The following is a 12,525-nucleotide window of genomic DNA, read 5'->3' on the forward strand; positions in this document are numbered from 1 at the left end:
TCGACAGGGGTCTCCTACCAGGTCAGACTGGGTGTTTCCTCCTTCCACCCTGGTCCAGCCTGTGGTTCACTGGGGTCTTTCTTGCCTCCCCTTCTTCATGCCTTTTCAATTGTAGCCCCTACTGCCAAAAGGTTTTTTTCCCCTCTCATTACTTGGTTCAGATTTTTGAGAGAAAGAGAGAGGATTTGATTGGCTCAGCTCCACTTATCATGGAGCATCACAGGATGCTCACCTGCTTGGGGGCCTGTGCCTGCCTCTGGTCCAGCTCTGGCAGGGATGCAGCGGTCACATGGTATAAAACATGGCTGCCTGGGCAACTGGCATTGTGGGTGGACCTTTTCTCTCTCTCTCTCTTTTTTTTTTTTTTTTTTGCTTTTTAGGGCTGTACCCCCGGCATATGGAAGTCCCCAGGCTAGGGGTCCAATTGGGGCTACAGCTGCTGGTCTACACCACAGCCACAGCAATGCAGGATCCTTAACTCATTGAGTAAGGCCAGGGATCGAACCCATAACCTCATGGTTCCTAGTCGGATTCGTTTCCACTGCGCTATGATGGGAACTCCTGGACCTGTTCTCTTAAAAGGGAGTATGAGGAGTTCCCACTGTGGCAGAATGGAAATGAACCCAACTATTATCCATGAGACTGTGGTTTGGATCCCTGGCCTTGCTCAGTGGGTTAAAGATCTGGGATTGTCATGAGCTGCAGCCTAGGTCACAGACATGGCTCCGATCTGGCATTGCTGTGGCTGTGGTGTAGGTTGCATATATGGCTTGGATCCAGCGTTGCTGTGGCTGTGGTTGTGGCCAGCAGCTACAGCTCCGATTCGACCCTAAGCCTGGGAATTTCCATATGCTGCGGGTACAGCTCTTAAAAAAAAAAAAAAAAAAAGAAAGAAAAAGAAAAAGAAAACCCCAATAACCAAAAACAGCAGTTTCATCGGTATGAAGGATTTTAACCATCTAAAAATCTTTTAAAAGTTTTCATTATAAACATAATTCACATTGATAAAAACAAAATAACTTGTAAAAGTCTCTGAATCCCCACCCCCACTGCAAATAATATACAATAGTTAGACGTATTATCCTCAGGTTACATATGGTGTATAATGCATTTCATTTATAAATGTACAAAAATGTTTGTTAAGCAAAAAGAGTCTGCTTTGCACTTACTTTCTTCAATTATTTTGGTTATAGAGTGACATAAATCCACCCCATTCTCCCGACTGACTGTGTGCACATACGATTATATAAGAAAATTTATTTAATTGGTCCTTATTAACGGTTGTTTAGGTTGCTTTTCCAATGTGAACTGTGGAAGCCAGGGATTGTTCCCCAATCTGCTTGCTAAGGAAAATGGCTGTGACACAGCTCTTTGGAGCTCTGCTTTTGTGACGCGCATAAAGACTTTTTGTTCTGAAATCCCGTGGGCGCAGCGTCTCAACTTTGCCATTGTCGCCTGTGTGTGTGGGAGCGCCCTGGTTACCGGGCCCTAGAGATTTTCTGGCTTCTCCCTGGCTCACTTTGTTCCTGGGGGCGGGGGAGAAAGAACCACCTGGCAGCAGGATACAACCAGATTTCTAGGACTGAGGATCAAGTGGAGGGAGGGAGGGCTCACTGTCGATCCTTTTATTATCACTATTATTATTTTGGCTTTTTGAGGGCCGCACTCGTGGCATATGGAGGTTCCCAGGCTAGGAGTCGAGACAGAGCTACAGCTGCTGGCCTACACCACAGCCACAGCAACACCAGATCTGGGCCGCGTCTGCGACCTGCACCACAGCTCACGGCAACGCCGGATCCTCAACCCACTGAGCAAGGCAAGGGATCGAACCCGCAAGCTCATGGTTCCTAGTTGGATTCGTTAACCACTGAGCCACAACGGGAACTCCCCCATCGATCCTTTTATAACAGGAGTCCGACCAACTTTTTCTGAAAAGTGCCAGAGAGGGAATATTTGACTGTCTCTGGTCTCTGTTGCATCCGTTCCGCTGCTGTATCGAGAAAGCAGCTTCAGCCATCGTGTCAATGATGCGAGTGGCTGGGTGCCAATAAAACTCGACAGACACTGAAGTTGGAATTGCAGATAATTTCATGTGTCACAAAATATTCTTCTTTTGACATTTCCCACAACTGTTAAGACATGTAAAAAAGTAAAAAAGCCTCTTTTTTTTTTTTTTTTTTTTTTTTTTTTTGCCTGCGTGCAAAAATACGCAGAGGCAGAAATTCGGCCCATGGACGGGAGTTCTCAAACTTCTGTCTTGGTAACTTGATTTCCTGTGTGCTTCATTTTGATGCAGCTCGGTCGGCTTGTGCATCATGAAGTAATTGCTTCTCTAGTTAGAGGTGAAGTGAAAGCGTGTGAAATCTTCACGTCCTCCGTTCACGGCTGCCTGTCCTCACGGGTCCCTGCAAGACCCCTTGTCTTCTGTTTTTGTTGTTGTTGTTTGGGCAGCCTCTGTGCACCAGCACCAATTAAGTCTCAGAGATAGACTTTTGGGTGAAGCAGAAGGAACAGCTTTATTGCTTTGCCAGGCAAAGGAGGCCACTGCCGGCTGATGCTTCAGAACTGTGCCCTGTCTTCAAAGGGGCAAGTAAAGGGTTTTATAGGTTTAGCTTGAATGGCAGGTTTTTTTTTTTTGCTTTTTATGGCCACACATGTGGCATCTACCAGCCTCTGGCAGGGTCCCCAAGTGGGCAGCTGTAGTTGAACAACTGTAGTTGACAGTCAGGTGCTTGCCTGACTGTCAGTGTGGTGGCTGAGACCCTGGGCCTGGGAATCAGGCAGCCTGGCGTTGAGTTCCGGCCATGTCACTCATCAGCTGTGTGGCTTTGCAAACATTCTTTTGCAATGATAAGCCTTGACTTCCTCATTCATAAATTGGGGTTCCCAGCACTGCTCACCTTAGGACGATTGTGTGAATTTATTGAGCTATGCCTATAAAAGACTTGGCAGAGCCCTTGGCTCCGAGTAAAGAGTTCAATAAATAATATTCCTAGAATAGTGACAACAAGGCAGAAACCCCAGCTATTGAAGAAGCCTTTTATGGCATTCCCGTCGTGGCTCAGTGGTTAATGAATCTGACTAGGAACCATGAGGTTGCAGGTTCGATCCCTGGCCTTGCTCAGTGGGTTAAGGATCCGGTGTTGCCATGAGCTGTGGTGTGGGTTGCAGATGCTGCTCGGATCCCATGTTGCTGTGGCTCTGGCGTAGGATGGCGGCTACAGCTCCGATTAGACTCCTAGCCTGGGAACCTCCATATGCTGCAGGTGGCGTCTTAAAAAAAAAAAAAAAAAAAAGAAGAAGCCTTTTAGGTTTGCACTTTGCACGTTGTAGTGACAGGTGGGCAGGCCTAGAGCCCCTGCAGGTCTGGAACACAGGCCTGTGAAGTCGAACTGGCAGCATGCTGACCCTGCAGGTCGCCGGAGTGTGTCCCGGTGAGCTGATAGCTGGCGGCCCCTGAGCTGCATCCTCCTAAGTGAACCCTGGCCCTGGTTCCCCGGTCTCGTACCCCTTCTAACAGCCCTGTTCTTGGTTTTGCAGCCAGAGCCCCAGCTTGGAGACCTCCCAGACCTGCAGGGGCTCTAGGCCTGCCCACCTTCACTACAACGTGCAAAGTGCAAACCTAAAAGGCTGCATCCTCCTAAGTGAACCCTGGCCCTGGTTCCCCAGTCTCGTACCCCTTCTAACAGCCCTGTTCTTGGTTTTGCAGCCAGAGCCCCAGCTTGGAGACCTCATTGAGATTTTCCGCCCTTTCTACAGACATTGGGCCATTTACGTTGGCGATGGATATGTGGTCCACCTGGCTCCCCCAAGTAAGGGTGCCTGGGGCCCCCGCTGAGCTGGGGCTGGGAGCAGAGGGAGGTGGGGGAGCTGTGGGTAAGAGCAGACCCCAATATTCTTCTCGCTCCTCAACTGGTGGTTGGTTCCTGAGGGCTGCCAGAAGACAGTCTGGGGTGGGGCGATGGTTTTCAAACTGCTCCTTGGAACCCCAGGGGTTCTGTACAGGGACTAAGGGGGGCTTCCAAGGAGGTGGGTCTGCTTTTATGTATTTTATATATTATGACTTTCTGTAAACCACATTCAGAGAGTTCCCGTCGTGGCTCAGCAGAATACAAATCTGACTAGTATCCGTGAGGACACAGGTTCGATCCCTGGCCTTGCTCAGTGGGTTAAGGATCCGGCATTGCTGTGGCTGTGGTGTAGGCCGGCAGCAACAGCTCCAATTATACCTCTAGCCTGGGAACCTCCATATGCCGTGGGTACGGCCCTAGAAAAGGAAAAAAGACAAAAAAAAAAAAAAAAAAAAAGTATCCATCCATGTGACAATGACCTGGAGCAAGATCTAGAACATTCCCACTCTCCTAAAAGCCCTGGCCTCGTGCCTCTTTAATATCCTCTCTCCCTTCCTAGAGGCAAACACTATTCTAGGTTCTCTTGCTGTGGGTTGGTTGTGCCTGTTCTGAAACTTCAGGGAAGAGGAATCCCACAGCCTGTGCTCTTTTCATCTGGCTCTTTCTTTGGGCCTGTGGGGCTGTTGGTGTTGTGTCGCTGTGTGTCTTCCGTTACATGGATGTATCTCAGTTTGTCATCCCTTCTTTTGCGGGTGGACATTGGATTGCTTCCAGCCGTGGGCTGCTCTGTGCGCGGCTGGTGGGGTCATGCTTGGGTGTGTCTTTTTTTTTTTTGCTTTTCTAGGGCCGTACCCGTGGCCCTAAAGGTTCCCACTGAGCAAGGCCAGGGATCGAACTCGCAACCTCATGGTTCCTAGTTGGATTCACTAACCACTGAGCCACGACGGGAACTCGTCAAATAATTCTTTGAAAAGGGACTTTGTTGATGTGTGTTTCTGAATCAATTTTAGTTTATATTTGTGGATTCCCAGTGTTGGCTCAGCAAAGTTAAGTGACATGGCAAGACCACACAGGGATGGGGCCACAATCAGAACCTAGAAACTGTCAGGCTGTTCTCTCAGTCACCAGGGGGGCACCCAGGGTGTGAAGTGTAAGGAAGCCCTCACTCTTAGGTGTTGACTCTGAACTTGCATCCCTGAGAATGATACCTCCTGGAATTTTGTGCTCTGGACACCTGGCTGCCTCGACCCAGTCCCAGCCCTGCCACCCACCCACCTGCCCAAGGGCTGGAGGTGGATGGGGCTCAGGAGCTCACCTGGTCCAGCTTCCATGCTGACCTTCACCTCCAACTTGGGGTTCAAACACAGCACCACCTTCGATTTCCTTGGGTGGGTTTTTCCAGGCACCTCTGGCCCTATTTGTAGCAAGTCTGAATTCCTCCAACTGGCTACAATCTCAGGATTGTACTCAGGCAAAGGGGTTTTGTCCTCTTTGCAAAGCCTGGAGGACCAGGACCTGGGTCTGATCAGCCCCTCCTGCCATTGCTAGTTGCTGTCACATGGTGTCCCACCGGGAGACAGGTCCTGCCCGTCTCATGCTTCCCCAGCGGGGAAGAGGCCTGGGGGTTCCTGATCCACTCAGGGCTCTAGAGGCTCTTTGACAGAGAGGGAGCCTCCTCTCGTGATATTCCCTGGGGCCATCATGCCCAAAGTGTACCCCTCCCCACACCGGGCAGGCGGGCTGCCTTGGGAGGGATCCTCAGTGTCGGTGCTGGCATCTGCTCCCCGCACCCCGGCCCCCACTCCCAACCCTGGTCCTTCTATTGAGCCCAGAATCCCTTTCTTCAAGGCAGGTTCAGTTCTGAACATCGGTTGCCCCTTCCAGCCCCTCAGCCTTGGCGAGGGCAGTGCTGGTACCCACTGAACCTCCCTGGTGTCACCCTTCCAGGAGCAGCTATGGGGTTTTGGTCCCTTTGCTCCAAGAAGGATGGGAACCCCTTCTGCAAATCCATCTACCTTTTCTGCAGCAATCAGCTTTGTGTGTGTCAAGAAAGTGTAGTTGGAGTTCCCGTCGTGGCACAGTGGTTAATGAATCCGACTAGGAACCATGAGGTTGTGGGTTCGATCCCTGGCCTTGCTCAGTGGGTTAAGGATCCTGCGTTGCCATGAACTGTGGTGTAGGTCACAGACACGGCTCGGATCCTGCTTTGCTGTTGCTGTGGTGTAGGCTGGCAGGTGTAGTTCCAATTCAACCCCTAGCCTGGGAACCTCCATATGCCTCGGGTGCAGGCCTAAAAAGCAAAACAAACAAACAAACAAAAAAAACAAAAAAAAGTGTAGCCTTGATAAGATCACAAGAGGCTTACACTCTCCTAGGGAGATGGGTGTGCTCAGGGCCTGTATTTGCACAATCAAGAAGCCCCCAAAGTGTCACAGGGTGTAGAAGGGCAACATCTCTAGATTAAAAAAAAAAAAATCACAACAAATCATAGAACGCCACTCCTCCTCATCTTGGATTCGGAAACCAGGGCCCAGAGACCACAAGTGCCTTATTCAAAGCCACACAGCTCTGACCCTTCCACATCTGCTCATCCCCTTATGGATGGTACAAGGTGGAAGGTTGGATGCCAGGCCGGGGGCCCCTCTGAGCCCCTGTGGGCCTCCCCAGGGCCAATCCCTCTGTTCCTCATCCTGAATCCACAGGCGAAATTGCGGGAGCTGGCGCGGCCAGCCTCATGTCCGCGCTGACCGACAAGGCCCTGGTGAAGAAGGAACTGCTGTACGAGGTGGCGGGGCGAGACCGGTACCAGGTCAACAACAAGCATGATGGCAAGTACTCACCGCTGCCTCCCAGCAAAATCGTCCAGCGGGCGGAGGAGCTGGTGGGCCAGGAGGTGCTCTACAAGCTGACCAGCGAGAACTGCGAGCACTTTGTCAACGAGCTGCGCTACGGGGTCGCCCGCAGCGACCAGGTGTGTGCGGGACGTGTCCGCGTCCCTGGGAACCTGACCATTTCCTCAAGCGACCTGGACATCGGTGTGGGCTCGGCTGGGTGGAGACGGGCAAAACCCAGAGGGACTAGCAGAACAAGTCCCTGCCCTGGAGGATGTCCGGGGGGGGGGGGTTGCGGGTGGGGAGAGGGGTGCTGCAGGCCACTGGGGTGCCGGGCCTTGGCGAGGGCGTGAGTGCAGCCATCACCGCCAGCCCGGTTGTCCAGCCCTCCCTGGCTGCCAGGTCCTGAGATGGTCCCGTCCCACAGCCCCAGGGGCAGGTGTCATTATCCCGCTTTACAGATGCAGAAACTGAGGCTCACCAGGCTTACGTGCCTTGTCGATGGCCATTCATTTCCTCAAACAAAACTGCGTTGTCTCTTTTCCTGAGAGTGGCCTGCGACTGGACTAATAAGTTGCAGAGGTGGGATTTGAAGCCCAGGTCTGTCTGGCAGGGCTTTTCATGATTATAAAGATTACCGCGCGCTCAGCCCTGCTGTAACCCAAGGGCCCTGGGAGGCCCCTGGGGGGTGCAGGGTTGTTTATTTAATTAGTTGATTTTGCCCATGGCCTCTCTTTTGAATCTTTTTTCTCCTGGGTAGCTAACTTTCTTCCCATTTTCTCTTGCTTCCTTCCCTCCATTTCTGTGTGTGTGTGAGTGTGTGTGTGTGGATAATATATAACATGTTATATATTATGTGATATATATTTATATATAACATAATTTATATGTTATATATAAATAATTTGTGAGAATATTGTTTGGAAAAGTTCTTAGGTGCCCTATTGATGCAAAAGAGTATGATTTTTTTTTTTTTTCTCTCCGTGAACAATGAGGTTAAGGGTTAAGATCTGTCAGGTTGTTCATTTTCATTACTTTCTTATTTTTCGAGATCTGGTCTCTCTTTTTTTTTGGCGTTTTAGGGTTGCACCCGCGGCATATGAAGGTTGCCAGGCTAGGGGTCCAATTGGAGATGTAGACTCCAGCCTACGCCAGAGCCACAACAACACAGGATCCGAGGTGCCTCTGTGACCTACACCACAGCTCATGGCAACGTCGGATCCTTAACCCACTGAGCAAGGCCAGGGATCGAACCCGCAACCCCATGGTTCTTAGTTGGATTTGTTTCCGATGCGCCACGACGGGAACTCCCTGGTCTCTCCTTCTTTGGTCAGTGTGGTGGTCGAGAGTACGGCTCCGGGTGTCAAGGTGAACTTGGGCTGCATCGAGGCTCCGCCTTTTGCCAGCTTTATGACCTTGGGAGAGTTATTCAAGTTCTCTAACCCTTGGTAAAGTACAGGTGATAATGCTGATCTTGGAGGGTTACTGTGGGAATTAAATAAGAGCATTTTTTTTTTTTTTTTTTTGGTCTTTTTGCCATTTCTTGGGCCGCTCCTGCGGCATATGGAGGTTCCCAGGCTAGGGGTCTAATCAGAGCTGTTGCTGCCAGCCTACACCACAGCCACAGCAACGCCGGATCCTTAACCCACTGAGCAAGGCCAGGGATCGAACCCACAACCTCATGGTTCCTAGTCGAATTCCTTAACCACTGAGCCACGACGGGAACTCTAGAGCATCTTTATGCTTTGCAGATGGCAACTCAGAAAAGGCACTTAATAAATTGTAATAGGAGAAGTCGTCGTAGTTGTCTTCATCTTCATTCTTTTTCTTGGTTCACCCAGTGTCTGGTCCACTGGCCTGTCTGTGACCTGATGGGGAGGCAGTCACCATCCCCTCAAAGGCCATACTCAGCTTTCCTCGTGCTGCTGATAACCAGCTGTGTTTACTACGCTGACCTCCGTATGGGTCAGTTTGTCCTACTCTCCGTGATGGGATAGTTGATGTCTTCCAATGGGTGGTCTCTTGTTTTTTATCTTCAATCAATTGTGTTATTATTCAATACATATGCACATATATTAAAATGTATACAAATATATGTATATGTAACATACATTTACATATATGTATATATAAATATATATATATGATTGTGAAAGGTGATTGCTATAAAAATTGAGAATTAGCAAGAAGATGCCTAGGTAGGTAAGGAGAGGGTAAGACTGCCACCAAAGAGTCCCAGAGTCTCTGGGTCACAGTCTGGTTTCAGCTTCCCTGACAGTGTATAGGAACCTCCATCTGGGAAAGTCAGTGGGCAGGGCCACGAGAGGAAGCTCATTACTCAGGTTACAAAGGTGATGCCACAAGAAGGCATCCGGGGGATGATGGCATTTAGCACATATATCTAGCCTTCAAAACACTTGAGTCACATTTGATGCGTGCTCCTCAGCCTGGGTTCTCTCTTTACTAGCATCGTAGATCTCACCTGCATTGGCGCTTTTATCCTCATTAGCTCACATCTTTCTCTTTCTTGGGTGGCTCCCTTGTTTTGGAGGAATACCACCTGTAATTGATTATTGAGAAAGGATGCATTTTATTTTATGTTATTTTTTATTTTTCACATTTTTGGCCGCCCCAAGACACATGGAGCTCCCAGGCCAGGGATCAGATCCAAGCCGTGGTCCTGACCTAAGTCGCAGCTGTGCCAACCCCAGATCCTTAACCTTTGTGCCAGGATGGAAACTGAACCTGTCACCCAGTGCTCCCAAGATGCCGCTGATCCTGTTGCGCCACAGCAGGAGCTCTAGAATGCATTTTTTTTTTTTTTTGGTCTTTTTGCCATTTCTTGGGCTGCTCCCAAGGCATATGGAAGTTCCCAGGCTAGGGGTCAAAGCCATAGCGGCCGGCCTACGTCAGAGCCATAGCAACTCGGGATCCAAGCCGAGTCTGCAGTCTACAACACAGCTCATGGCAACACCAGATCCTTCACCCACTGAGCCACGATGGGAACTCCCCTAGAAGGCATTTTCAAAAGAACTTTCATGCCTGTTTTTCAGGTCTTCATTTTATCCTCATATTTGATTGATAGTTTGGCTGAATTCTAGGCTGAAAATAATTTTTTTCTCTAAAATTTGGGAGTTCTTGCTGTGGCACAATGGGTTATTGATACTGGTTCTGTACCTGGCCCAGGGCAGTGGGTTAAGAATCCAGAGTTGCTGCAGCTATGGTATAGGACGAAACTCCGGCTTGGATTCAGCCCTGGCCAGGGATCTTCCATATGCCACAGGGGCAGCTGAAAAAGAAAAAAAAAATTGAAGGTATTGCTCTATTGAAATCTAGTTTATGCTATTGCTGTCCAGAAGTCCGAATTGGTCCTAATTTTTGATCCTTTGTATGTGACCTATTTTATCTTTCTGGAAGCTTATAGAATCATCTCTTTTTATCTTCTGTGTTCTGAAATTTCATATTGAAATTTCACTATCTGCTTCGTGTGGATCTGTTTTCATGAATTGTGTGGGATACTTGATGACTCTTTTCATTCTGGAAACCCTATTCCTTCAAAAGCTCTGGGAAAATTTCCATTTTCTCTTCTCTTATTTTGGAACTTGGTTATTTTGAGATTGTACTCCCAGACTGCTCCTCTGATTTTCTTGTCTTCTCTCTCCTGTTTTCCACTTCTCTTGCTAAATTAGAAAGCTATTATTTATTGGTAGATATGTGCTTTTTTTGTCTTTTGTCTTTTTAGGTCCACACCTGAGGCATATGGAGGTTCCCAGGCTGGGGGTCTAATTGGAGCTACAGCTGCTGGCCTACGCCAGAGCCACAGCAATGCCAGATCCGAGCTGGGTCTGCGACCTACACCACAGCTCACAGCAACACTGCATCTTAACCCACTGAGTGAGGCCAGGGATCGAACCCGCATCCTCATGGTTCCTAGTTGGATTCGTTTCTGATGTGCCAAGATGGGAATTTCTATTGGTAGACATGTATTTAATAGAAGTTTTTAAAAAAAGTAGCAGTGATGATAAAAAAGAGAAGGTTAGGCTAAATAAATCTGATTTCATCCCTGGTGATATTGCATAACAATTGAGGGTCTTATTACACCTGGCTTCTACTTCAGGTAAATGTCCATATTCTCATAGATCAAGAAACTCCAAATAGAGATTACTGTCCAGACTTGGGAAGTGATAAATACTTTATGAAATTTAGCGTGCTACATTAGGAAGATTTGGTAGATTTATAAAATATCTCCTACCCATCTCTTTTTTTTTTTCTTTTTCAGCTGCACCTGTGGCATGTGGAAGTTCCCAGGCTAGGGACTGAATCCGAGCTGTGGCTGTAACACTGGATCTCTTAATCCTTGCCTCCACAGCTTCCTGACACACTGCAGTCTGATTCTTAACCCGGTGCGCCACAGCGGGAATACACTCATTTTTTAAAAGGATAATACTTTTATCATACCTAGGTTTTAAACAAATTCTTATTGACGTATGGTTGATTTACAATGTTGTGTCATCTCATTTTTAGTTCTTTAGTGATTATTAATTGACTAAAGGACAGATTCACAAGTTCATATATAAGTAGAACATTTGGTTTTAATCAAAATTGAAACATAATTTAATAAAATACATATGTCAGTATGCACAAATAATACTTAGAACATTTGAATACAATTCTAAATCTTGAGATCGTGAAATAACCAAGAAATATTTTCTATCACTTACTCCTACGAACATGAAATTCAACACTTCTTGCAAAATGAAACAACGCAAATTGGCCACATCACATTTCTCTTCCGGAGGCTTTAGCCCGATGCACTAACCATCCACCCCTAAGAGGCAAAACCTTGACAGCACAACCACAATAACAGCACCAACAATTCTCCTGGACTCCCCCTTACAGAAAATGAAGCCGGAACATACTACGAAACAAAAAGAGGTACCATCTCTACTGGTCCCAAAGAGTTCCTCTTTCATTTCTTGGCCTGAGGGTTTCTCAGCCTCAGCACTGTTGACATTTTGGGCCATTGACAATGAAGATAAGTCTTTCTGCCTTTTTTTAGGGTTGCACCTGTGGCCTATGCAAGTTCCCAGGCTAGGGGTCCAATCGGAGCCTTAGCTGCTGACCTACACCACAGCCCAGGCAACTCCAGATCCGAGCCGCACTTTGACCTATACCACAGCTCATAGCAACGCCGGATCCTTAACCCACTGAGGCAGGCCAGCAATTGAACCTGCATCCTCATGGATGCTAGTCCGATTCGTTTGCACTGAGTCATGACAGGAATTCCCTGTGTTCAGCTCTTTGAAGCAGACTGAATTTTCCTTCTGCAGAATATGTGTGACTCATCTAACTCCCCAGTTAGAGGGAAGCCATGGATTTAAATGAAAATGTAGTTTGTGTTTTACATGCCCCAGAGTATTCTAAAAAAAGAATCTCCTATTTTCCACCTACCTGTCTAAAAATACTCAGGCTCCAAAAAAGTGTACACTTCGTAAGCTTTGTAAATAAGCCTTCGTACTGAATAGTACTTGAAAAAAGGCAACGAGGATAAGTGACAGGTCCTGCTGTACAGCATAGGGAACTATATGCAATCTCCCCAGCTAGCCCATGGTGGAAAAGAAGATTAAAAAAAAGCATGTGTGCATGTATAGATACATAAATAACCGAGTCACTGTTATATGGCAGAAACTGGTACAACATTGTAAAGCAACTATACTTTATTTTTATTTTTTTAATGTATTTTATTTTATTTTTTATTTTTTATTTTTTGAGGAATCCAAACATTCAGTTTATTAAACTAAGGCTAGTGAAGCCATAGCATGAAAAAAAGCCGCAGTCATTTG

At 47.6% G+C, this 12,525-nt stretch overlaps 1 protein-coding gene across 9 annotated transcripts in view; it reads left to right on the forward strand.

Moving 5' to 3' along the window:
• Window positions 1-12,525, forward strand: part of PLAAT3 (phospholipase A and acyltransferase 3) — a 30,482-nt gene that overhangs the window by 9,495 nt on the left and 8,462 nt on the right. For all 9 annotated transcript variants that reach the window (XR_014836269.1, XR_014836268.1, XR_014836271.1 and 6 more), the window contains 2 exon segments: window positions 3,710-3,812; window positions 6,554-6,822. Coding sequence is in view for 3 of the 9 variants with exons in the window: in NM_001244514.1 (NP_001231443.1) it covers window positions 3,710-3,812; window positions 6,554-6,822 (372 nt within the window). In the remaining 6 variants the exon portion in view is untranslated.

This window comes from Sus scrofa, chromosome 2, assembly GCF_054392235.1.
Source record: "Sus scrofa isolate SSC_HxYL_T2T_F1_AM1 chromosome 2, Sscrofa_HxYL_maternal_Yorkshire_Landrace_v2.0, whole genome shotgun sequence".
Lineage (NCBI taxonomy): Eukaryota > Metazoa > Chordata > Mammalia > Artiodactyla > Suidae > Sus > Sus scrofa.